Source organism: Globicephala melas, chromosome 2, assembly GCF_963455315.2.
Source record: "Globicephala melas chromosome 2, mGloMel1.2, whole genome shotgun sequence".
In the NCBI taxonomy this organism is placed as follows: Eukaryota; Metazoa; Chordata; class Mammalia; order Artiodactyla; family Delphinidae; genus Globicephala; species Globicephala melas.
The window spans coordinates 33,087,954-33,114,710 of NC_083315.2; the positions used below are offsets into that span (position 1 = coordinate 33,087,954).

The following is a 26,757-nucleotide window of genomic DNA, read 5'->3' on the forward strand; positions in this document are numbered from 1 at the left end:
ACACGAGCATCTCCTTGTGATTTAGCACTGAGTCTGCGCAGACTGCCTTCCCTCTGTTCAGCCTACAGGGGCAAGCTGGGGGGCTCGACTCACATGCGTTAGTGTCCACCCAGGGACAGAATGCCATCAGTTAATGTAGTCCGACACAGCAAGGGCTTTCCACAGTGCTTTGGCCAATAGGGTGAATGCCCATCCTAGCTTGATGGACATTCAGTCTAGGACCAGCAATGTGAATTCTTAATTGCACCATCTAAGCAGTTGCCTTGTGAATGAATTTATTGGAAGCATCAAGTTCACCATTCCTGAGTAGCCTCCAGTGCCATTAGCACTGCCCTGTCGACCAGATTCAGGCGGTCCGCTTCCTGCCCTGGTGCCTCTCAAGACATGCTCTAGGTAGCTTTTCCCAGTGCCAGACCCACACTACCTGGATTTACCTGTAAGGTGTGTAGCACTGCCATCTGCTGAGAGCATGGCCTTCGCCTCCAAATAAAGCAGCTTAGTTTCAGGAAGACACTGGGCATCCCCAGGCAGCAATGTCTTAGATTGACCTGCTGTGAAAATACGCTCGTGCTGGCAGCCATCCCAGGTCTCAGAGTATATAACTGGACTCTTACCTTTGTTGTATTGAATACTGAGGCATCCAGGGCATTACCTGCTATGTAGCTGGGAAGTGGAAGCGCATGTAAAGAGTGGACATCCTGAGAGCACAGGTCAGAGGTTGGCCACAGTGCAGGCTTTGGACATGCAGAGCCTGGATGCTGAGAGAGTTATGGAGAAGGCAGAAAAGGTGCTACCAGAGTGGGCAGTGGGACGCCTCACGTCCCCTGCCTCCCAGAGAAGGACCCCAGAAAGCCCTGATTCCAGACTCATCCCTCCCTGTCCCCACTCTGACCTTTGCCATCCGCCGGCTTGCAGCTGTCTGCTTATTCCTAGTGCCAGAACATTGCAGGGGAGGAGGCAGTTTCCACACTGTGAAGCTAAAGCCTGAGAAGATGCTTCTGTTCATCAATTGGCAACATCTGTTTTGAGTTGATGCCTCTGCTCGGGCCTGAAGAGACACTGTTGCTGTCATCACCCTCTTCCCTTGTTTCCTGAAAGCCACCAAGTTACACTGAAATGATCTGCAGGACGGAGCATGGCCAGGATCCTCCTAGTGTCTTTCTGGATGTCTGCGGCTCCTGGGCTGGGCCCTGAGGCAATTTCCATGTGCAGTGCAGAATGGCTCTTGCCTTCAGTGACAATCAAAATTCACAGGCATGCAACCCTGCTTCTGCACTTTGGAAAGAACTTGGCTACAGGGTGCTCGCATTAGATAAGGCCCATATACTTGCCTGCAGCACTATGTGCTTTATAAACTTGCCTAGGTCTTCACTCACTCTAATATATTTATCAAATCTTAGGTGTGGAAATGCTCCTTTGGACCACCTTCCTCTAAACAGAATAACCACCATGAGGAAAAGGTTCAGGTCAGTAAGGCTTTCTGATGTATGTTTTGGGGCTGTGCCGGTAGATAGCTTAAATGCACTAAGCTAAGGAGTAGCCGAACTTGAAGACGGGGCTTAGCCTTGGAGAGCACCAAGAGACCCGCACATCAGGGTTGCAGTGGTTTAGATGAGAAAGGGAGTTGGGTGGATTTATTTTGCATATTCAGACCATGTAGGAGGAGGGAAAACAGGATGGTGGGAAGTCAAGATTGAAAACCACAAGGACGACAGGAGAACCCAGTAACTTAGATACCAAAAGAGTCATGGACATCCTTGCCTCACCCCCAGATGTCGAAAACAAGCTCACAGAAGTTCTTTCTCTAGGAATGGCCTTGGCCCTGTGAAAGAAGGAGAAGCCCAGTATGCTGTGGTCCACTGCACAGGCTACATCAAGGCTTGGCCTCCAGCAGGTAGGCAGAACCTGCATATTCATTCCCAGGGGATCTCATGTTAGTTCACCTCACCATGGTATCCTGTTAGAAATGCATTCTTTTTTTGTTTTTTTTAACATCTTTATTGGAGTATAATTGCTTTACAGTGTTGTGTTAGTTTCTGCTGTATAACAAAGTGAATCAGCTATATGCATACATATATTCCCACATCCCCTCCCTCTTGCATCTCCCTCCCACCCTCCTTATCCCGCCCCTCTAGGTGGTCACAAAAGACCAAGCTGATCTCCCTGTGCCATGCAGCTGCTTCCCACTAGCTATCTATTTTACATTTGGTAGTGTATATATGTCAATGCTACTCTTTCACTTTGTCCCAGCTTACCCTTCCCCCACCCCGTGTCCTCAAATCCATTCTCTACGTCTGTGTCTTTATTCCCGTCCTGCCCCTAGGTTCATCAGAACCATTTTTTTTTTTTAGATTCCATATATGTGTGTTAGCATATGGTATTTGTTTTTCTCTTTCTGATTTACTTCACTCTGTATGACACACTCTAGGTCCATCCACCTAACTACAAATAACTCAATTTCATTTCTTTTTATGGCTGGGTAATATTCCACTGCATATATGTGCCACATCTTCTTTATCCATTCATCTGTCGATGGACACTTAGGTTGCTTCCATGTCCTGGCTATTGTAAATAGTGCTGCAATGAACAATGTGGTACCTGACTCTTTTGGGTTTTTTTTTTAAATGTTTATTTATTTGTTTGTTTTCTTATTAGTCATCCATTTTATACACATCAGTGTATATATGTCAATCCCAATCTCCCAATTCATCACACCACCACCACCACCCCCTGCCGCTTTCCCCGCTTGGTGTCCATACGTTTTTTCTCTACTTTTGTGTCTCAATTTCTGCTCTGCAAACCGGTTCATCGGTTCCATTTTCTAGGTTTCACATGTATGCGTTACTATACCATATTTCTTTTTCTCTTTCTGACTTACTTCACTCTGTATGACAGTCTCTAGATGCATCCACGTCTCTACAAATGACCCAATTTTGTTTCTTTTTATGGCTGAGTAATATTCCATTGTATATATGTACCACATCTTCTTTATCCGTTCATCTGTCAATGGGCATTTAGGTTGCTTCCATGATCTGGCAATTGTAAATAGTGCTGCAATGAACATTGGGGTGCATGTGTGGTTTTGAATTCTGGTTTTCTCTGGGTATATGCCCAGTAGTGGGATTGCTGGGTCATATGGTAATTCTATTTTTAGTTCTTTAAGGAACCTCCATACTGTTCTCCATAGTGCCTGTATCAATTTACATTCCCACCAACAGTGCAAGAGGGTTCCCTTTTCTCCACACCCTCTCCAGCATTTATTGTTTGTAGATTTTTTGATGATGCTCATTCTGACCAGTGTGAGGTGATACCTCATTGTAGTTTTGATTTGCATTTCTGTAATGATTAGTAATGTTGAGCATTCTTTCATGTGTTTGTTGGCAGTCTGTATATCTTCTTTGGAGAAATGTCTATTTAGGTCTTCTGCCCATTTTTGGATTGGGCTGTTTGTTTTTTTGATACTGAGTTGCATAAGCTGCTTGTATATTTTGGAGATTAATCCTTTGTCAGTTGCTTCGTTTGCAAATATTTTCTACCATTCTGAGGGTTGTCTTTTCATCTTTTTATGGTTTCCTTTGCTGTGCAAAAGCTTTTAAGTTTCATTAAGCCCCATTTGTTTATTTTTGTTTTTATTTCCATTTCTCTAGGAGATGGCTCAAAAAGGATCTTGCTGTGATGTATGTCATAGAGTGTTCTGCCTTTGTTTTCCTCTAAGAGTTTGATAGTGTCTGGCCTTACATTTAGGTCTTTAATCCATTTTGAGTTTATTTTTGTGTATGGTGTTAGGAAGTGTTCTAATTTCATTCTTTTACATGTAGCTATCCAGTTTTCCCAGCACCATTTATTGAAGAGGCTGTCTTTTCTCCATTGTATACTCTTGCCTCCTTTATCAAAGATAAGGTGACCATATGTGTGTGGGTTTATTTATGGGCTTTCTATCCAGTTCCATTGATCTATATTTCTGTTTTTATGCCAGTACCTTACTGTCTTGATTACTGTAGCTTTGTAGTATAGTCTGAAGTCAGGGGGCCTGATTCCTCCAGCTCCGTTTTTCTTTCTCAAGATTGTTTTGGCTATTCAGGGTGTTTTGTGTTTCCATACAAATTGTGCAATTTTTTGTTCTAGTTCTGTGAAGAATGCCAGTGGTAGTTTGATAGGGATTGCATTGAATCTGTAGATTGCTTTGGGTAGTAGAGTCATTTTCACAATGTTGATTCTTCCAATCCAAGAACATAGTATATCTCTCCATCTGCTTGTATCATCTTTAATTTATTTCATCAGTGTCTTATAGTTTAATGCATACAGGTCTTTTGTCTCCTTAGGTAGGTTTATTCCTAAGTATTTTATTCTTTTTGTTGCAGTGGTAAATTGGAGTGTTTCTTTAATTTCTCTTTCAGATTTTTCATCATTAGTGTATAGGAATGCAAGAGATTTCTGTGTATTAATTCTGTATCCTGCTACTCTACCAAATTCATTGATTAGCTCTAGTAGTTTTTTGGTAGCATCTTTAGGATACTCTATGTATAGTATTGTGTCATCTGCAAACAGTGACAGTTTTACTTCTTTTCCAATTTGGATTCCTTTTATTTCTTTTTCTTCTCTGATTGCTGTGGCTAAAACTTCCAAAAGTATGTTGAATAATAGTGGTGAGAGTGGGCAACTTTGTCTTGTTCCTGATCTTAGTCAGTTTTTCACCATTGAGAACGATGTTGGCTGTGAGTTTGTCATATATGGCCTTTATTATGTTGAGGTAGGTTCCCTCCGTGCCTACTTTCTGGAGAGTTTTTAATCATAAATGGGTGTTGAATTTGTCAAAAGCTTTTTCTGCGTCTATAGAGATTATCATATGGTTTTTATCCTTCAATTTGTTAATATGGTGTATCACATTGATTGATTTGCATATATTGAAGAATCCTTGCATTCCTGGGATAAACCCCACTTGATCATGGTGTATGATCCTTTTAATGTGCTGTTGGATTCTGTTTGCTAGTATTTTGCTGAATATTTTTGCATTTATTTTCATCAGAGATATTGGCCTGTAGTTTTCTTTTTTTGTGACATCTTTGCCTGGTTTTGGTATCAGGGTGATGGTGGCCTTGTAGAATGAGTTTGGGAGTGTTGCTCCCTCTGCTATGTTTTGGAGGAGTTTGAGAAGGATAGGTGTTAGCTCTTCTCTAAATGTTTGATAGAATTCACCACTGAAGCTATCTGGTCCTGGGCTTTTGTTTGTTGGAAGATTTTTAATCACAGTTTTAATTTCAGTGCTTGTGGTTGGTCTGTTTATATTTTCTCTTTCTTCCTGGTTCAGTCTCGGAAGGTTGTGCTTTTCTAAGAATTTGTCCATTTCTTCCAGGTTGTCCGTTTTATTGGCATATAGTTGCTTGTAGTAATCTCTCACGATCCTTTGTATTTCTGCAGTGTCAGTTGTTACTTCTCTTTTTTCATTTCTAATTCTGTTGATTTGAGTCTTCTCCCTTTTTTTCTTGAGGAGTCTGGCTAATGGTTTATCAATTTTGTTTATCTTCTCAAAGAACCAGCTTTTAGTTTTATTGATCTTTGCTATTGTTTCTTTCATTCCTTTTTTATTTATTTCTGATCTGATTTTTATGATTTCTTAACTTCTGCTAACTTTGGGGTTTTTTTGTTCTTCTTTCTCTAATTGTTTTAGGTGTAAGGTTAGGTTGTTTATTTGAGATTTTTCTTGTTTCTTGAAGTAGGATTGTATTGCTATAAACTTCCCTCTTAGAACTGCTTTTGCTGCATCCCATAGGTTTTGGGTCGTCATGTTTTTGTTGTCATTTGTTTCTAGGTATTTTTTTATTTCCTCTTTGATTTCTTCAGTGATCTCTTGGTTATTTAGTAGGGTATTGTTTAACCTCCATGTGTTTGTATTTTTTACAGTTTTTTTCCTGTAATTGATACCTAGTCTCATAGTGTTGTGGTTGGAAAAGATACTTGATACGATTTCAGTTTTCTTAAATTTACCAAGGCTTGATTTGTGACCCAAGATGTGGTCTATCCTGGAGAATGTTCCATGAGCACTTGAGAAGAAAGTGTATTCTGTTGTTTTTGGATGGAATGTCCCATAAATATCAATTAAGTCTGTCTTTTTAATGTATCATTTAAAGCTTGTGTTTCCTTATTTATTTTCATTTTGGATGATCTGTCCATTGCTGAAAGTGGGGTGTTAAAGTCCCCTACTATGAATGTGTTACTGTTGATTTCCCCTTTTATGGCTGTTAGCATTTGCCTTATGTATTGAGGTGCTCCTACGTTGGGTGCATAAATATTTACAATTATTATATCTTCTGGTTGGATTGATCCCTTGACCATTATGTAGTGTCCTTCTTTGTCTCTTGTAATAGTCTTTATTTTAAAGGCTATTTTGTCTGATATGAGAATTGCTACTCCAGCTTTCTTTTGATTTCCATTTGCATGGAATATCTTTTTCCATCCCCTCACTTTCAGTCTGTATGTATCCCTAGGTCTGAAGTGGGTCTCTTGTAGACAGCATATGTATGGGTCTTGTTTTCGTATCCATTCAGCCAGTCTATATCTTTTGGTTGGATCATTTCATCCAATTACATTTAAGGTAATTATCGATACGTATGTTCCTATTACCATTTTCTTGACTGTTTTGGGTTTGTTATTATAGGTCTTTTCCTTCTCTTGTGTTTTCTGCCTAGAAAAGTTCCTTTAGCATTTGTTGGTGGTGCTGAATTCTCTTAACTTTTGCTTATCTGTAAAGGTTTTAATTTCTCCGTCGAATCTGAATGAGATCCTTGCTGGGTAGAGTTATCCTGGTTGTAGGTTTTTCCCTTTCATCATTTTAAATATGTCCTGCCATTCCCTTCTGGCTTGCAGAGTTTCTGCTGAAAGATCAGCTATTAACCTTATGGGGATTCCCTTGTATGTTATTTGTTGCTTTTCCCTTGCTGCTTTCAATATTTTTTCTTTGTATTTAATTTTTGATAGTTTGATTAATATATGTCTCAGCATGTTTCTCTTTGAATTTATCCTGTATGGTACTCTCTGTGCTTCCTGGACTTGATTGACTATTTCCTTTCCCATGTTAGGGAAGTTTTCGACTACAATCTCTTCAAGTATTTTCTCAGACCTTTTCTTTTTCTCTTCTTCTGAGAACCCTATAATTTGAATGTTGGTGCATTTAATGTTGTCCCAGAGTCTCTGAGACTGTCCTCAATTCTTTTCATTCTTTTTTCTTTATTCTGCTCCCTAGCAGTTATTTCCACCATTTTATCTTCCAGCTCACTTCTCCATTCTTCTGCCTGTTATTCTGTTATTGATTCCTTCTAGAGTATTTTTAATTTCAGTAATTGTGTTGTTCATCACTGTTTGCGCTTTAGTTCTTCTAGATCCTTGTTAAATGTTTCTTATATTTTCTCCATTCTGTTTCCGAGATTTTGGATCATCTTTACTAACATTACTCTGAATTATTTTTCAGGTAGTTTGCCTATTTCATCTTCATTTATTTGGTCTTGTAGGTTTTTACCTTGCTCCTTTGTCTGTAACAAATGTTTTTGTCATTTCATTTTTTTTTTTTTAATGGGTGGTTCTGTATTCCTGTCTTACTTGTTTTTTGGCCTGAAATGTCCAGCACTCGAGTTTACAGTCAGTTGGATAGAGCTGGGTCTTGGTGCTGAGATGAGGACCTCCAGGAGGCCTCACTCCAATTGATATTCCCTGGGTCTGAGGTTCTCTGTTAGTCCAGTGGTTTGGACTCAGAGCTCCCACCACAGGAGCTCGGGCCCGACCTCCAGCCTGGGAACCAAGATCCCGCAAGCCAGTCGCTGGGGTTCCCTCCATCCCCTTAGGTGTCCGTGGTCCCCCACTGGTACCTGGTAGATGCCCTAGTTGTGAGGAGACGCGAATTACGCGTCCTCCTAGTATGCCATCTTGACTTCACCAGAAATGCATTCTTAAAGAAAGAGACAGGAAAATAGTCTTATTTTCCTTTGTAGTTAGAACATAGTGATCATTGTAACTGAAAAAAAAAGTCCTGCTACTTGAAACAAAGGTTTCTAAAAAGAGCAATCCTGCAAAGGTGGTGGGAGCCTCACAAATCCTTTCTATGATCTGTCACCCAGAGCACTCTGTAAAGTCAGAGTGACATTTGAAATGATAATTGTATTCAAGTCGTTAGAGAAATGCAAATCAAAACCACAATGAAATACCTATTACGCTCACTAGGATGGTTCAAATAGACAGACAATAACACGTGTTGGTAAGGATTTGGAGCAACTAGAACCCTCACACTTTGCAGTGGGGATGTAAAATGGTGCAGCTGCTTTGGAAAACAGTCTGGCAGTTCCTCAAAAGGTTAAACACAGAGTTGCCATATGACTCAGCGATTTCACTCCTAGGTATATATATCTATATGTTCAAGAGAATTGAAAGCATATGTTCACAAAGAAAATTGTACCTGAATGTTCATCGCAGTATTATTCACAGTGACCAAAATGTGGAAACAAATCACATGTGTACATCAGTGGGTAAATAAAAAGTGGTATATCCATATGATGAAATAGTATTCAGCAATAAAAAGCAATGCAGGTAGTGATTCATGCTATAATATGGGCAAACCTTGAAAACATCATGCCGAGTGAAAGAAGTTAGACGCAGAAGGCCACTCATGATTCCACTTATGTGAAATATCTGGAATAGGCAAATCCATTGAAACAAAAAGTAGAGTTATGGTTTCTGGGTTTCTCCAGGTGGAGAAAAATTGGGAGTGACTGCTAATAGATATAGTGTTTCTTTTCAAGGTGACAAAAATGTTCTAAATTTAGATAGTAGTAATAGTTGCACAACTCTGCAAATCTAAAAACCACTGAATTGTGTACTTTAAGATGGCGAATCTTACGGTATGTGAATTATATCTCAATAAATCTGTTGCTAAAAGAATATATACAATGTTAAACCATTTGTGGACACTTTATGGCCCCCAGAGTAGTCTGGCTCAATGAATGTTCCAGGTCAGCTTGAGTACAATGTGTATTTCGCTATTGTTAAATGGAGTATTCTTTAAATGTCAATTAGATCAAGTTGATTGATAGTGCTGTTGAGGACAGCTATATCCTTATGGATTATTTACCTGCTTGATAGATCAGTTACTGAAAGAAGGGTGTTTAAGTCTCCAACTATAATAGTGGCTCGGCCTATTTCTCCTTGCAGTTTCTTGTTTTTGCCTCACATATCTTGACGCTTTGCTGTTTGGCTCATACGGGTTATGGGTTTTTATGTCTTCTTAAAGAAATGACCCCTTTGTCATGTAGTGCCCTTCTTTATCCCTGATAATTTTCCTTGCTCTGAATTCTGCTCTGTCTGAAATTAACATAGCTACTCTAGCTTTCTTTGGATTAGTGTTAACATGGTATATCTTTCTTATCCTTTAACTTTTGAACTTTGTCTTTATATTTAAAGCGAGTTTCTTACAGACAACCTATAGTTGGGTCTAGTGTTTTTAATCCATTCTAACAATCTGTCTTTTATTTGGTGTATTTAAACCATTCACATTTAATGTGATTATTGATATAGTTTGATTCATACCTAACATGTTTTTTTAAATTTAGCTCAATGTTTACTTTTTTTATTTTTTTTATTTTTTATTGGAGTATAATTGCTTTACAATGTTGTGTTAGTTTCTGCTGTACAATGAAGTGAATCAGCTATATGTATACCTATATCCCCTCCCTCTTGGACCTCCCTCCCACCCGCCCCCCAATCCACCCATCTAGGTTGTCACAGAGCACTGAACTGAGAGTGAAGTCAGCCAGAAAGAGTAAAACAAATATCGGATATTAATGCATATATGTGGAATCTAGAAAAATACCTAGCATGTTTTTGATTCATTGTATTTGTTCTTTGTTTCTTCTTTTTCTCCCTGCTCTTTCACCTTCCCTAGTTTTCATTGAGCATTTTATTTATTTATTTTTCAGTCCAGATGGTGTTGACTTTATATCTGATTCAAACATTTTATGATCAAACTGTCTAATTCTAAAACATGCCAGTTCAATACCTCATTTGCATGCTATGAGCTCCTTTTTTTAGGGCTTTTTTTTCTTTTCTTTTAAAGAGGCAGCCTTTATTTTAAGGATTTTTACATTGAAGAATTCAAAAACTGGTAGGTTTTTGGAACTTATTGATCTGTATTTAAAAGGAACTGTTGACAAAGATTCACCAGAAATAATCTGAACAAGCAGGAAAGTACAGTTAATACTACTGAAACCTACTAAAATAATTCCAGGACATACGGTTTATCCGACATCATTGAGCATTTTATATGATTTCATTTTCTCTTCTCTCTTGGCATATCAATTATATTTCTTTAAAATTATCTTTATTGTTTGCCCCAAGTTTGAAATATACATTTACAACTAATATAAATCCACTTTTAAATAATATCATACCACTTCATGGGCAGTGCAAGTACCTTATAGCTAAGTGTCCTTCCTTCCTCCTTCCCATGTCTTCATGTTGCCCTCATTCACTTCACTTATCCATAGGCTGTCATTGCCCAATACAGTTGACCCTTGAACAACGTGGATTTGAACTGCGTGGATCCACTTATAAGTGGATTTTTTTCAGCAAATACATATATGTACTGTAAATGTATTTTCTTTTTCCTTATGACTCCTGGTAACATTTTCTTTTCTCTAGCTTACTTTATTGTAAAGATACAATATATAATACATATATCATACAAAATATGTTAATTGACTGTTTATGTTATCAGTAAGGCTCCCAGTCAACAGTAGGCTATTAGTAGTTAAGTTCTGGGGAAGCCAAAAGTTATACATGGATTTTCAACTATGTGGGGTGTCAGCATCCCTAGCCCCCATGTTGTTCAAGGGTCAACTGTACACTGTCACTGTTATTATTTTGAACAAACAAAAGTCTATTAGCTCAGTTGAGAATAATAAAAATAAAATATTTTATTTTACCTTAATTTATTCCTTCTCTGATGCTCTTCCTTTCTTTGTGTAGATCTGAGTTTCTGAACTATATCATTTCCTTCTTCATGAAGAACTTCTTTTAACATTTCTTGCAGGACAGTTCTGCTGGTGATGAATTCTCACCATTTTTGTTTTTCATAGAAAGTCATTATTTCTCCTTCACACTTGAAGGATAATTTCACTGGATATAGAATTTTAGGTTGGTGGTTATTTTCTTTCCACACTTTAAATATTCACTTCATTTTCTTCCTGTTTGCATGGTTTCTGATGAGAAGTCCACATAATTCTTATCCTTGTTTTTCTATATGTAGTGTGGGACTTTTTTTCTGGCTTCTTTCAAGATTTTTCTCTTTGTTTTTGGTTTTCTGCAGTTTGAATATGATAGTGTAGTTTGCTTAGTCTTTTTTGTGGTTTGTTTTTTTTTCATTATTTGTACTGGTTGGTATTTTCTGAGCTTCTTGGGCCTGTGGTTTGGGGTCTGTCATTAATTTTGGAAAATTCTTAGACATTATATCTTCAAATATTTCCTTTGTTCCATTCTCTTTCTTCTCCTTTTGGTATTCTAATTACATGTATATGTTTTGAAATTGGACTACAGTTTAGGGGTATTCTGTTCTGGGTTTTTTTATTCTTTTTTCTCTTTACATTTCAGTTTTGGAAATTTCAATTGACACATCTTCAAGCTTACTGATTCTCTCCTTGGCTATGTCCAGTCTACTGATGAGTCTTTCAAAGGCATTCATTTCTGTTACAGTGGTTTTTTTTTTTTCCTAGCATTTCCCTTCGATTCTTTCTTAGAGTTTCCATCTCTCTGCTTACATGACCCAACTGTTCCTGATGTTGTCTACATCTTCCATTAACACTTTGAATATATTAATCATAGTTATTTTAAATTCTCAGGCTAGTAATTTCAAAATCCATGTTGTATCTGAGTCTGGTTCTGGTGTTTAGTTGTCTCTTCAGGCTGTGAGGTTTTTTTTTTGCTTTTTAGCATACCTTGTAAATCTTTGTTGATATCCAGACATGATGCATTAGGTAATAGGAACTGAGGTAATTAGGCCTTTAGTGTGAGGTTTTGTGTTAATCTTGTGATGAGTTGGCAGTGTTTAATGTTTGAGACATATGTATATAAATATCACAGATATATAGATATATCAGTTTTATTTATATTTATATCTTATTTGTATATGTTTTTCTACTTAGACCATAATGCACAACATTGTCAAGCTGTTGTTTGCCTAAAGGCTGGACTCGAGGACAGGGACTCAGAAGGCGCCAGTCCCTTTACAAGTGTCCAGAGCCTGGACCTCAGCTTTGTAGATCCACTGTCAAGACAGTGCTGTCAAACTGATCAGATGCAGGTTCTCAGCAAGAGTTCTCCGAAGCTGACATGTTAGTCAGGTGCGATTCTGTGATGCCCTGGGGTTTCCTCGCCACTGGCATGGATGCCCATGTCCATTGTCCAGGGCATCTATGAGGTTTGGCAGTACTTGAGACAACAGATTTGTACTGGAAGGTTGTCCAATGAGAAGCAAATAAGAACAAAGGGATGTGGGCAGCCTGGAGAGAGATTTCCAGCAGGGACTCAGTTCACCGAGCACAGGAGATGGCCTCATATGTGCAATCTGCTGAGCAAGGCTCTCGGGCACCAGACATAGCCCATCCCTCAGGGAGCGTGAAGATGTGTTAGTGGGGGACCAGCACGTGCACAGGTGACTCCAGGAGAGAGTGGGCAGGTAGTCAGCCCTGGGACAGAGGAAAGGTCCCTAACTGTCCCGGGGTCAGGAGAGGCTTCCTGGGCTCCTGAGACCCATTACATAGACGCCCCAGTCCTGCCAAATGCAGCATCTCGGGACAAGCGGGCCATCTCCTTCTTGATGCTTTCCTCATTTGAACTCACCATTCTCATCATACCAGGCAATTCCTCTTCCTTTTTCTGGCGTCAAAGTGCTTTTTTCTACCACTTCATTTGAGCGCCAGGCCTACACATCACAGGAAATGCCACCATCGTGGTCAAACTAACCCACAGTATCCTTATGGATGAGCAGGAGAAAGGAGGCTGATGCCCAAGATGTAGGCAGGTGACTGCATCCGGAGAGTCTGCCAGGAGGATTTGGGGCATGCTTTTCTGGAGTCGCGTGGAGTTCTGTACCCGAAGGTGCTGGAGGGTACAGGGTCACAGGGGCAGGAGGATTTGTTATGCATTTTCTCCAGCGACCGCCCTTGAAACTTTGCCACAGGAAAAACGGTTGAAGGAACCAGAAGTGTTTATCTTGGAGAAAGTGAGACATGACTTTTGTCTTCAAGTATTTAAGGGGCTGTCATATGAAGGAGGAATTAAACTTACTTAGGATAGTTCCAGAAAGCACAAGGCAGATTTTAACTTAATAGGGAGATATGAGCAAAAGCTATGAACAGGGTGTTAAATACATATACAAATATGAATACATACACACACTAAGCATCTGGAAAAAATTCAGCCTCCTGTTAATCAGAACCGCAAGTTAAAATAATTTTATACCATCTCCTCTTACCTATCAAATAGCAAAAAATTAAAAAGACAAAACACACAGTATTGGTAAGGGTTAGAAAAATGGACACTTTTATGTTCTGCTGATGGGAATATAAATCAGTACAAACCTTCTGTAGAATAACTTGCGAGTATACATTAAATGCCTTAAAATGTGTATTCCTTAATATACAGGAATTGTACTTCTAAGAAGTTATTTTAGGGAATTGATCAGAGATGTGTGTGTGTTGTATAGTTAAACATTATTTATAATTGTGAAAACCTTGAATGATTCTAAATTTCAAATTCTAAAATTCTAAATATCTAAATTTAAATAATAAAGAATTGGCTGAAAATAGCATGAAACATCTACATGATAGGCTACTGGACAACCATTAAACAGGCATGCTTTCAAAAGATATTTAAGAATGAAGCAAAGTGCTAAGAAGTGTTAAAAAGAAAGACAGGTCATGCAACATAAACATCATGGTCCCAATTTTATTTTTAAATTATAAATGAATAGTGTATCTATGCATTGAAAAATTGTACATAGAATATTAATCATTGTTATTTCTGTGTAGTAGATTATTGGTTACTTTTTCTTCTCTATTCAGTCTTACATTTTCCAAAATTTTACATGACTTTCATAATCAGAGAAAATGACATTTTTAGGAAATCAAGCTGAATTTTCTAAACAGCATTTCAGACAATTGGATTGAGTGGTTTGCACTGAATTCAGAAATTGTGTCATTTTGTTTGTTTTTTGGTTTGGTTTTGTTGTTGTATTTAGTTGTTGTGTTTCTATAAAGATAGAGGTTCTAGAAAGTAAAGTTGTATCCACACGTGATGATTATATCATGCCTCCAGGGTCCTGAGCTGACGTACCTTGTTCCATGGCTGTTAATACTCTGTTTGTTGATTGATAACTCCATTCTTTACACATATAACCCACTATCTTGCACTTACATTTAGATCTCTTAAGACCAAGTGCATGCTTCATTTTCTCAAGCAGTGCTTAGCACATAGAATGTATTTCACACAGACTGGATGGATGGATGGATGGATGGATGAAAGGAAGGAAGGAAAGAGTCTTGCCTAGACAAAAGAAATAGTTGACTTAAGGGAATGGGTATTTGAAAGAATTTCTTGCCAGAATTTTCAAAGATATTTATAGAATCCACTTTGCCAGAAATCTTTTGAGAGGGTACAGATAGTCATCTGGCCTAGATGAGGTGACTGAAATGAGGTCATTGGCATGCTTGCCCTATAATAACGTCATGAAACTGGAGCATTGGAGCAGCAACTCACTGGATGCTTGAACGATGCCTCATAAACGTCCACGAGGAACGCTGTCCCTGCTTGTTCATGGGCTTAAGCTCCTTAATTATAAACAATGACTTCGTTAGGAAGTATGAAGATTCCTGAGCACCCAAGTTGTGAACAACATCTACAGGCCATCTTGGAAATCTCTAAAGGTGAGCAGAAGCAGTAGACTTTGTGCAGCCAACAAGGGCCTCATAAGTAATTCTTTGACAACCCACTCGCAACACGTGTGCTTATTTCTGAACCGGTGAGTCCTGCACTCGAGGTTTTGCCTGGTGCCTGTGACTCCACGGTAAACATAAACATTGCAAAAAATTCTGCTGTATTCCAGAAGCCCTTTCTATTACACAATGGCCTTCCCAGGGCCTCACATCAGCTTATACTACGTAGGTTTCATTTAAACTGTTTGGGGTATGACTAAAGAAAAAGCAGAGTTCCACAGTTGCTTTGTCTAACCCTCCAGTCTCAAGAACAAACGCTGTGTTCAAGATAGTAAAGAAGGCATCACCATAGGTGCAGAAGAAAGCACCCACGATGGCTTGCAGTTTACATTTTGTTTATTTTTATTTATTTATTTTTTTTGCGGTACGCGGGCCTCTCACTGCTGTGGCCTCTCCCGCCGCGGAGCACAGGCTCCGGATGCGCAGGCCCAGCGGCCATGGCTCACGGGCCCAGCCGCTCCGCGGCATGTGGGATCCTCCCGGACCGGGGCACGAACCCGTGTCCCCTGCATCGGCAGGCGGACTCTCAACCACTGCGCCACCAGGGAAGCCCGCATTTTACATTTTGTGAGGTATGTTCAGAGTCCAAGGGAAACTTTGAAATTCTGAAGATGTGAATTGTCTCCACCCCCCTGTCACTGCCCTGGCACCTTGCATTTTGAAGACTGGAATCCAGCTTTGAGCCACAAGCCATTTCTGTAACAGAGGCCTCCTTTCCAGTAACCATCATCTGACGTGCTTGGTTCATCACCGAGTCATCCACGGAAAATCTCTGATTAATTGGCAGTGTGTCTGCACAGGAGAGCCAAGGTCTGCCCGGGTGGAGGGAGTGCCTGACCAAGATCTGGTTACCTCCCCTTGGGACCCTCCTGGTCAGCAAGAGGCTCGGTTCTCGGTGGCCTCGTGTGCTTTTTCATCAGTGAGGCTGGCGCTCTACTGCGTTGTGCCGCTAGACTTTCAGTAAGCCTCGGCCGCAGCATGCCAGAGGCCTGAAGTTGTTTTGGGGTTTTAGCTAGAATCTGCAGTGGTCAGGCCTACGGTGTCACTTTACCAGACACCTCAGCCCTGCCACGAGCTCATCGACAGCAGCCCTGCCCTTCTTGCGGTTTGCTTGTTGAACATAGTGTGTTTGGTTTTTTCCTTCATCTGAAAATCTTCAAAAGCTGCTTGTCTGTATCGAAGACATCCACCCACGAGGCAAAACCTGGATCCCTGCTCTCTCCAACCCTCAGCCAGTTCTGTCCTGCCCAGGTTGCATGTGCACATCAGGACTCAGTCTCCTGCTCATGATCTCGTTCTGATGTCCTGGTGAGACATCAGAGCCATGAACTTAGCTTGTGAGATGGAGAAAAGCGGTTGGCCACATCTCCCCTCCTCCTCGTTCTTAGGCAGGGCACAAGCCACCCTTCCATTTCCTTCAGTGAATACTTTCTGATCACCTGCCATGGGCCAGGTACTTTACTAGGTCCTGGGGCTCCTAGGGTGAGTCTGACGTAGTAAGCCCTTAAGGAGCTCACAGTGCAGTGGAGGAGACAGGTAGGCTTGCAGGTCATTGCAAAGCCCTGGATCAAGGGTCATAACAGAGGTATTCATAGGGGAAAGCGTGTAGGAGGTAGATTCCATCTGCTGGGAATGTCAAGGTTGGCTTCTCACTCCTACACGCTATGGCCAAGCCTCACTGAAAGTCTAATAGGCAGAGAGTAACCTTTGAGCTGAAACATAAACATAAGGGAGAGATGGGAGTTTGCTAGTTGAAGAAGTGCTTTACAGGCACAGAGAGTGGTATGGATAGGGCAGAGGAGGTACACCGATGATCGCAGTTTCCATCTGTGAGAGCCCACTCTGTGCGGGTGCTGTGCAAAGTACTTTATGCACTTCGTGCCTCAGTGTTCACGACAACCCTAATGAGGTCCAGGCATTGTTATCTCCATTCTGCAGAGGAGATGCCGGAGGATTAGCATAGCGACTTAATCAGCCCAGTTCACACAGTAAGTAGCAGAGGTGGGTCGTGGCTCTAGGCCTTCCTGATACTCTGAGGTGGGAGAGAGATGCTGTCTTGGGAGCTGTGTATAATTCACTGGCTGGTATGGAGGATGGCTGGACAGATGGGTAGAGTCAGATCCTGGGGGCGAGGCCTTCTGTGCTAAGCCTGGGAGTCTGGACCCTTCTCTGCTCTCTATGGAGAGTCACTGAAAGCCACTGAAGGTTTTAAAGATCATTCTAGAAGTTGGAATGAAGTGAGAGGAGGGGAGGGACACACCTGATGGCAGGGGGGCCCAGAGAGGACTAACCCAGGGAGAAATTGTGAGGCCTGAATGAAGGCAGTGGCTGTGCAGATGGAGAGGCACGTGGAGAGTGTACGGACAGGGGGAAAGTGTGAGCTGATGCGGAAAAGCAGGCCGCAGGCTGGGGCCGTGCTCGGCACATGGCTGGTGGGTGGTGAGGCTGGGATTCGGTCCCAAGGAGACCGACTCCAGGGACTTCCCTGGCGGTCCAGTGGTTAGGACTCTGCGTTTCCAGCACAGGGTGTGCGGGTTTGATCCCTGGTCGGGGAACTAGGGTCCTGCATGCCGCACAGCACGGCAAAAAAAACTTCTAAAAATAAATAAAAACAAAACCAGGGAGGCCAACTCCAGAGTCTGTGTGTTTAAGAATTACGCTAGATTGCCTCCCCCACCCCAGCCAACTAACGTGGAAATAATCTGGGCTTTAGATCCGTAATTTAGATTTTAGATATATGGTCCTTATTATTTTACATTATCTATCTTTCAAGAAATAGGTTTGCCATTTGCAGTAAAGTCTGGGACTATGTTACCAACAATTAATCAGCCTCCCTGGTTTCCTCACTCCCCTCTCCTGGCTTCTTGACCGTGCTCCCTCCATATTTTGTGTCAGTGCCAGGATGAGCCTTGAAATAATTTCTTCAAGATGGGTGAGTGGGTGCTACATTTCACAGTTCCTTGGACGTGTGAGAAGTTCCTCCTGTTGCTCTTTTATGGCTCTATGAAGGCTTCGTGGGCCACGGGATTCTCCGTCAGAACCCGGGGACAATGCTCCGTCATCTTCAGACGTCAGCGCTGTAGAGAGGTCTGAGACCAGCCTGTAGTTCTCTTTTCTCCGTAGGCTGTTATTCTTTTCTCCCACTATGACCCTTGTAGTTTGTTTTGAGTTTACCCTTGGAATTCAAGACTTTCACTTAGATATGTCTAGCGTAGATCTGTTTTCATGAATTTTATTTGGAGTTGGATGGGCCCTTAGAGTTTTCACACTTAAGCCTTTCCTCACCAGGGGGAAATCTGTCTGGATCTTTCCAAGTTGCCGCTGCTTCTCAGCCCACTCTACTCACACCCGGAAGTTCCATATCCGTTTCCTAGATCTGTTCTCCCTACCACTTGAGAGTTTTGCTCATCATACTAATTTCTTAATCCTTCTGTTCTAAATTCTTGGAGAATTTCTCAGCCCCAGTCTTCTATTCATGATTCCCATTGAATATTTTAATAATTTGGCCATTACACTTTTCATCTGAACTCAATCCTTGCTGAATAAAGGCTGTGCCTTTTTCATAAGCATTATGTCCTCTTGAGTCATCCTGAGTAGCTGCATTTAGATTTTTCCTCTCCTTTTTTTTTTTTCTTAATAAAAAAGTCTTTTCTTTAGTGGGAACAGTTGCTGTGATTCTTTAACTCAGTCTTCTCTTGTCCACTTGCTTGTGATTTTTTTCCACGTGGCTCCCCTTAGCGAGGTCGCCGTGTGGGCGTCCATCATCGAGTGTTGAGCACGGTTCCATCATTGGTCATGTGGATTCTAGTAAGAGCTCTCAGGCCCTGACAAGGGCAGAAGAGGAACGTTTAGCTTTACTGTTACCTGACGAGGAGTTCAGTTTTCTGTAGCTGAGGGCCAGTGGTGGGGCGAGGTGACCAAAGTCACAAGCAACCCTGATGGGACACACTGGCATTCTGCCGCCGTGCTGTCTCCTGGGAGGCGTGAGGTCAAGATTGGCTCTCCCTGGAGACTTGGCCCGTTCTGTGCCACTGTCGAGCCGAAGCAGCTCTAAGCTTGTAGGTTAGTCCTGCTGGGGGCCCTTCCACACACTCCCTATTCCTTCATGTGCAGGGAATCATAGCTTACTCAGTTCTTCCCTCAGTCCCATCTTGCCCAAACAATACCTCAACAGTTTCTCCCAATTGCTGGTCTTTTAAGGTAATCCTCCCTGGTTTCTGGTACTGACATATCCTTCTTCTATCTCAGACTCTGGTCATTTCCACAGTAATTTGGGAGGGACAGTAATTTGGGAGGGACCACTCAAGTGGTCTCAGTTTGCTCTTAGGAGCCAAAAGCACCAGTTGTACTTTGAAGCTCTGCTTTGCAAAGTGGGGGGATCCAGCTCCTTAGGGTTCCCAGCAGGAACCCTGAAATGCAGGCCAGCGATTCCTAAAGTATATTCTGAGATCACAGTCCCCAAAGATACACCATGAAGAAAGGATTCCCTGGTCAATAATCTGAGTACCTTTCTCTCTCCTAGCGAATAGTACTCCAAAGTTGCATATGTCCTGAGAAGGCCTACGGTGATAAAACCTCTTGATCTTTGTTTAAACTATGTTTCCCAAATGTATTTGGCCAGAGAATCATTTTTTTTTCCCCTAAAACTTATTAATATTCCTCAGAGAACACTTTGGAAACATACTGTGAACAAGTGGCTGTTTTTTCCCCCTGCATTTGGTGGAATGAAAAAAATACGTCTTAATTCACATGTGAAGATGTGAATCCCAGGACAGACTCCACCCAGTGTTACTGAAAAACAAGCCAACTTTCCGTGAGTGTCTGCACAGAGTTAATGCAACCCATAGTAAGACATGAAGAAGCCTTTCTGGCCGATGTTAAGTTTCATCCCAAACAGCAGTTTCCAGTTACACTAAACTTGAGTGTTGTTTCTGTTACTCAGGATTTATTTAGACCTGGCATTAGTGGAAAGTGTTTCCAAAGAAAAGGTAATTTAACGTCAGGCAGAATGGGCTTGTGAAACCAATTAGGAAATCGTTGAAATCTGTTAAAATGGTAGGATTATCCTGTTCCTATTAAAAACCACTTTGAGAAATGTTGCAGTTCCTGCCAGGAAAGCGTTCCCTCCCGACACAGTTCCTCCCGGCCCTGGCTTCCAGCCTTGGCCGCCCGCCCTTCCTCAAAGCAGCGTGTTTTTTTCTCTGTTATAACAGTAACCACATGCGTTGTGATGATCTGGTTCTGGTTCTCTGTTTCCCGCTCCAGCCATGAACTCCTTGAGAGTAGGAACCGGTCTCATGCGTGCTGAACCCTTAGTGTGTAGCAAACTTGACTGATCGCATGGCCAAACTCTGACCTGGTGTTCGGACCGAGAATGTCAGAGTCAAAGAGAACCTTCAGCGTTACCCTGAGCCGGCCCCTCCTCTCTATAGAGGAAGAATCGAAAACCCTTCAAGGCTCTTGCATCTCAGCTGACCCCAACACTTCTCCCCTCCCCTTGACCACAGCCCAACCCCTGCGTGGGAAGCCTGCAGCCAAGCAGAGCTCAGCTACCGAGAGGCTCGCTCAGAAATGGGATGATTCCTTGTCTTTTGACCAGTGCCAGGGAAGGCATTACCAGCCTCACAGCAAAGACGAGAGCTGGATGTATTAAGCCCTATGTGGCAGGGACTGTGCTGAATGCTTGATGTGTACTTTCTCATCTGATGCCCAAGGCGGCCCCATAGAGGAGGAACTGTAATTGTTCCTATTTCACAGATCATAGCTACTATTATTCCCATTTCCTGAAACTGACAGAGGCCTAAGGCTTTGTAGTCGGTACATAGAGGAGTCAGGGTTCCTGACCTGAGACTCCTCTGGTCACTCCAGAGCTGGAGCCCTTGATCACCAGCAAGTCGCCCTGTCCCATAGACTTGTCTTCTGTCAGTGTCGATGCCAGACATGATGACCATTTTACCTTTAAAGCGTCTTTCCTGGAACCAGTTTTGCCACTCAATGCACTCACTGTGAGGCCTTCCTAGTGGCACCTCTGCCCCTGACATACAGAGAAAGTCTTGTCACCACCATTTCAAATATAAAGAAACTGCCTACCTTCCCGGATTGAGAGGTAACCTACAGTGTTCAGCGGCTGTGCTCAGAAAAATTCTCTCCTGTGGATGCAAGTGCCTTCTTTGCTCCACGTGCTTAGGCCATAGACCACTTTCTGCAAGACCCTCGTGGTGGCCAGTACACTGCAGGGCAGGACAGAAAGAAGAGCTCAGCCAGCCTGTAACAGAAAGTCATATTATGCTTCGATCAAACCTATTTGCCCTGCGTATCCCTTATCACTTCCTCACTGTCCAGATTCTTACTCGGGTGAGCTGCACCGGAACAGATTCTGAGATGTGTCTTCCAGGTAGTAGTTGCTAGAATCAATTTCACAGGTAGAATGAATGGTCCTGAAATTGGTGACCAGCGGGGAGCCTTTGAGGTTTTTGGAAAAGGGGCTTGAAATACGGTTAAGGCTGTGCTTTGGCAAGGCGAAAGTCGCGATAGAGTAGACCACAGTCAGGGAGAGGCGGGGCTGAAGAGGAAAGCGCGGTAGGAGTACCTGTTGGGAGAAGAGTCTTCGGAGCCCTGGTAACGGGAGGGTTGTGTGTAGGCAGCGTCTGGAGGGGGACCAGGGGCTGTGACCAGGGCCTGTTGGAGGAAGAAGCAGCTTCTCCTGGGGAGGGGGTCACAATCAGGGAGGTGCCCTGGAAGCAGCCACATCACAGAGCCTGTGAGAGGTAGACGGCCAAAGGTTCCGGTCTTCAGTTGCAAAGAGTACGGTTCCCAAGGACTGAGTAGAAGGAACTTATCTGGGAGCTGGATAGTTTTGAGAAAGGTGAACAAGGCCAGGTGGAGGCTGGTCTTCATGGGGGGAAGACTGTGGAGAAGAATGCAGCAAGACACTGATGGTGGTGAGAGGTGATAGCAGAATCAGGATGTGAGGGCCACGAGGGGGACCGGCTATGGTGAGTGATGAATCAGCAAACTTTGAAGTCACGGAGGAACTCCTGGTGCCAGCCGGTCCCCAGCCTGCCCAAGACAGAAGTATGGTGACCAGAGGTTGGAGCCATGGTGGAGCCCCAGAGCGGGCATGGGTGGCAGGTGGACTGCTAGACACAGCCGTACCTTCTAGTTGCCTGGTTGGCCCTGGTGAGGGTTTCCAGCTTCTAAAAGGTGGAAATGGGGGAGAAGCCAGTCAATGGAGCATGTCATTTACCTCTGAACTTTTTATAACTGAAAGCTAAAAATAGCAGTGAAGTGCTACAGCTAAACTACGGAGAGGATGAGAGGTTCAGTGTCCTTGGCTTCCTTTGGAACACAGCCCACTGCTTTCCATCGAAATCCCTCCTCTGTCAGGGAAGATAACACATACTCAGGGGCCTCGAAGTGGGCAGGGGGACTGGGGGACCTCATGGCCCACTCCTCTCTGTACCCATGGTGACACCAAGGCGGGGAGAGGGGCGGCTGTCGTGCCTCCGAATTCCTTTCTCCTGACGTCTCTGCTGTACCTCAGTGCAAGCTTTATTGTTACAGCCCCTTAGCCCTTTGTTTACAGATTACAATTTACTGGAAATGAAGCTCTATCTTCTGAGTCCAAGTTTATACAGAAAATACTCCTTTACAACTTTCCCTTCAGGCAAAAGAAGATGCACGTTAATTTTCATGAGTTAATGGCAGCTAATTTGGCAAGAAGTGTTGCATCTCTACCAAATGTTTGAGAATTAAACTTCCGCCATCATCACGTGCATTTTCCCTCAATTAGGTAATCGGGGCAGAGCTCTAAAGTCTGAAGTTAAGTACGCCACGCTCATGTTTCTAACCTTGTTGGACAGTGAGGTGCAAACTGGGAAAATTTCCCAGGTATGTGAAGCCCACCTTTTTAAATACCAAACATCATGTGACAGCCTTTTTTTTTTATCACCTTTTTATTATTATTACTATAAAACAGACCATCTTTGTTAAAGAATTCGAGATCTATAAAATCTTTAAAAATAAAGTAAAATTCACCTGAAAACTCATTTTTTAAAAAATTTAAGGGGTTGTGAAGTAAAAAGTAAGTCTCCCTTTCCACCCTGGTTCTACCCCCAAGAACCAGTTCATAACACCCCAGTGCTTCTTATTCTAGACATTTTTCTATATATTAAAAAAAAAATGGAGCTCATATGTGTATATTTTATTTCACAGCCTGTTTTTTTTTTTTTTTACTTTTCATGGATATCATAAATGTTTCCAAGTTAGTACATAGAGCGCTACTTCATTCTTTTAAATGCCTGTGTAATATTCCATCAGCTGCTCCCCAAATTAGAACATTAAGCTTGTTTTCAGGTACTTCCCTTGCGGTCCAGTGGTTAAGACTTGGTGCTCCCAATGCAGGGGGCAGGGGTTCAGTCCCTGGTCGGGGAACTAAGATCCCACATGCCGCGTGGTGCGGCCAAAAAAAAATTTAAAAAAAAAAAGACTGTTTTCAGTTTGGGGCTCTTGCGAAAGATACCACAGTGGATATCCTTGCACACGATTGTTTGCCTGTGGGTGCTGGTGTTTCTACAGGATAGTCTCAGAAGTGGAATAGTGGAATAAAATACATTTTAATAGATATCATCAAATTCCCTTACAAGGCAGGACACATGTCCATGTTTCCACACTCCTACCAGCTCTGAATGTTTTCCTTCTTTTGTAAGTTTTACCAGTCTGATAGTTTTTTTTGGCGGGGGTGCAGATGACATATTTTAAATTGGATGGTCTTCATGAGTGAAGTTGAGCATCGTTCCTGGGTATATCGACTGCTTGTATTTTACTGTGAGTTGCTTGTTCATGGTATATGCACATTTTCCTGCGGAGTGATTTGTGCTTTTCTTATTTACTTGTAGGAGGTCTCTATAATATTATGAATATTAATCCTTTGTCTACTATATGTTGCAAATATTTTCTTCTGGCCTGTCGTTTATCTTCTACTTTTCTTTGCAGTATCTTTCATTGCACAGAACTTTTTTTCTGCTTAAATGAGAGGCCCAGAACATGCTGTCATCTTTTTCCCAGATGATTCAGAGCTGGCATGACAAAGGTCCAGAGCTGGACAGGAACTGAAAGGACAATTCAAAGATGTCCTCAGGACTTGTCAACCCACTGCTGCCTCCCCTGCGGTTGTTGTTGTTTTGTCGGTTGTTTTTTTGGGTTGTTGTTTGTTTCTTTTTATGCTCTGTGAGGATTCGCTGTCCTCAAATTCACCTACTGGTAGATAATTCTTACTTTCCATGTGCCTATTTTTTTTTTTTTTTTTTTTTTTTGCGGTACGCAGGCCCCTCACTGTTGTGGCCTCTCCCGTTGCGGAGCACAGGCTCAGCGGCCATGGCTCACGGGCCCAGCCGCTCCGCGGCATGTGGGATCTTCCCAGACTGGGGCACGAACCCGTGTCCCCTGCATCGGCAGGCGGACTCTCAACCACTGCGCCACCAGGGAAGCCCTCCATGTGCCTATTTTTATACTGTCCCATCCAATCACAAGTTGCTGGTTCTCATCCTTCATGGTCTAGACAACCAAACAGCACAACTTGTCAGTATCATGGGCAAAAGGAATAAAATAGGTTGTGAGTTGGGAACTGACAGCTTTTCCTGAGAGTTAAGTGCCCGGGCTGTAGTGAACGGCCTTTGACATGTCTGTTAGGGCTGCGTAGAGACCTTATTCTGGTTTGCTGAGATTGATAAACATATAATTTGTTGAGGGATGAGGTGCTTTTGTAGGCTTTTTTCTTACATGAGAAACATTTATTTGGAGCCTCTGCATGGGACTCAGAGCCTTGACGCTATATGGAACTGTGCCCGACTCGTTAAGACACCATACTTCACCCTCTTCCCCCTGACGCCATCCCTGGAGACATCTTTCCCAGTCTCCGCCGGTCCCACCAGACAGACACACCCAATTCTGATGAATCCTTGTCTATAAAACCTTCACCAGTATTCTCCCAGCAACTTCCCAGCGAAGCTATTTGTGTCATGTTGAACTTTTCATTATAGCTTTTTTGCATCTGTCTGTCTTCCCTGCTTATAACAGCGCTCCTGGAAGGCAAGGACCAGATCATATGCATCTCTGTATTATTTAAGCTACTGAGCACAGGGCTTAGAACACAAAGGGGGCCTGGTGAGTGTTTGGTGACTAAATTTCTCTTTGCATCTTCCGCTCGTGTACCCTGCAATACCTACTCAGAAGGAACCCAGGTTTACTAATACCACTATTTTAAATTGTTATTTAATCATTACTATTGAAATAATTTGTAAAATTTTATAATAAAACACTAAGCTAAGAAAACAGAAGCGGCAAATACGTTTTATTTCATGGCCCACTTTGATGAACTGTTTTGGGTCTGCTTCAATAACTAGAGGGAAAATATACCATAACCAATTAGTGACACTTGCCATGAGTACAGGAACGGGTTCTCCCAGTTCATAAGCTAGGTTTGTGTCATATCTAACCTGTTAGAAAGGCCAAGAATAGAGTATTCACAGAGGTGTTTTGGGTTGAAATGGGTCCCCCTACAAAATTCATGTGTTGAAACCCTAAGGTCTTGTACTTCAGAATGTGACCTTATTTGGAAATAGAGTCCTTGCAGATGTAATTAAGTTAAAATGAGATCATACCAGAGTAGTGTGGGCCCCTAATCCAATACAACTTGTGTCCTTATGAAAAGGTAAACCAGTTATGGTATTTGGACAAAGAAACCTATCCTGGCTGACTTTTGGTGGAGGATGGAAATCAAAATTAAACTCTCATTAAAGACTATTTTGTAATTAACCACCGTGGCCCCATTCCATATCAAGACTTAGTGGATGTGGCCAAAACAGTGTTTATAGGAAAGTTGTGGCTTGAAATGCTTGTCTTATTAAGTGTGGGAAAACTAGGTATTTAACTTATGAATTAGCAATTTAACTTATGAAAATAGAACTTATTTAACTTACAAACATGGAAAAAGAATAACAAAATACCATGAGCAAGCTAAAAGGATAGAATTAATGAAAAAATAGAAATGCTAAAAATTAAACTAGAAAACAAAATTTTTATCCTATTGATAAATAGTTATTCATCAAGACTGGTAAAAGAAAACCTCTGACAAGTCTACTCCTAATTTTTTTAAAAAAAAGAAAGAAAAGAAGTGCATGTTAAGGGTGAATAGATTTATCAGAGAAAGTTAAAAAACTTACAAGCATAGTGTGCATAATTTAGATTGATACATGCTAAAATCTTTGGGAAGAAAGCTGATTTCTGGGAAAATCGAATCAAAGAAAGGTTTTTGTTTTCTTTTTTTAATGAGAGGAGATCAAAACTTGGCAAGAAATTGCAAAAGCTGACAAAGAACTGCTCTCGCCAATGGTGCAAGGCCTAGAGGTTTTATGAGCAAATTATTTAGACACTTAAAAAGCATAGGAAGAGATAGCATGTGTACTGCTTCGTTTCTTAAAGTTCGCACAACTTTGATACAAAAACAGACAAGGGCATTTTAAAAAAGAAAACCATGAACCCAATTTCATTTATGAACATACAGGTGCTAAATGCAATGTTAGCAAATCAAATTAACAGTTATACGTATACGTATTAATTACAAGACTACCTTAGTGCTTTAACATTAGGAAATCTGTTAATGTAATTAATCAAAGGAGGAGAGCTAATTAATTTTAGCTATTAATTTTTTAAAATAAAAAGTTTTTGT

General features: G+C 41.8%; 1 protein-coding gene across 8 annotated transcripts in view; it reads left to right on the forward strand.

The window, feature by feature from the left end:
• The window catches only part of ARNT2 (aryl hydrocarbon receptor nuclear translocator 2), a 203,148-nt gene that overhangs the window by 107,928 nt on the left and 68,463 nt on the right, over positions 1-26,757 (forward strand). For all 8 annotated transcript variants that reach the window (XM_060293758.1, XM_060293759.1, XM_060293757.1 and 5 more), the window contains exons 7-8: positions 1,401-1,466; positions 1,809-1,894. In XM_060293758.1, coding sequence (XP_060149741.1) covers positions 1,401-1,466; positions 1,809-1,894 — 152 coding nt within the window. The remainder of the gene's footprint in view (positions 1-1,400; positions 1,467-1,808; positions 1,895-26,757) is intronic.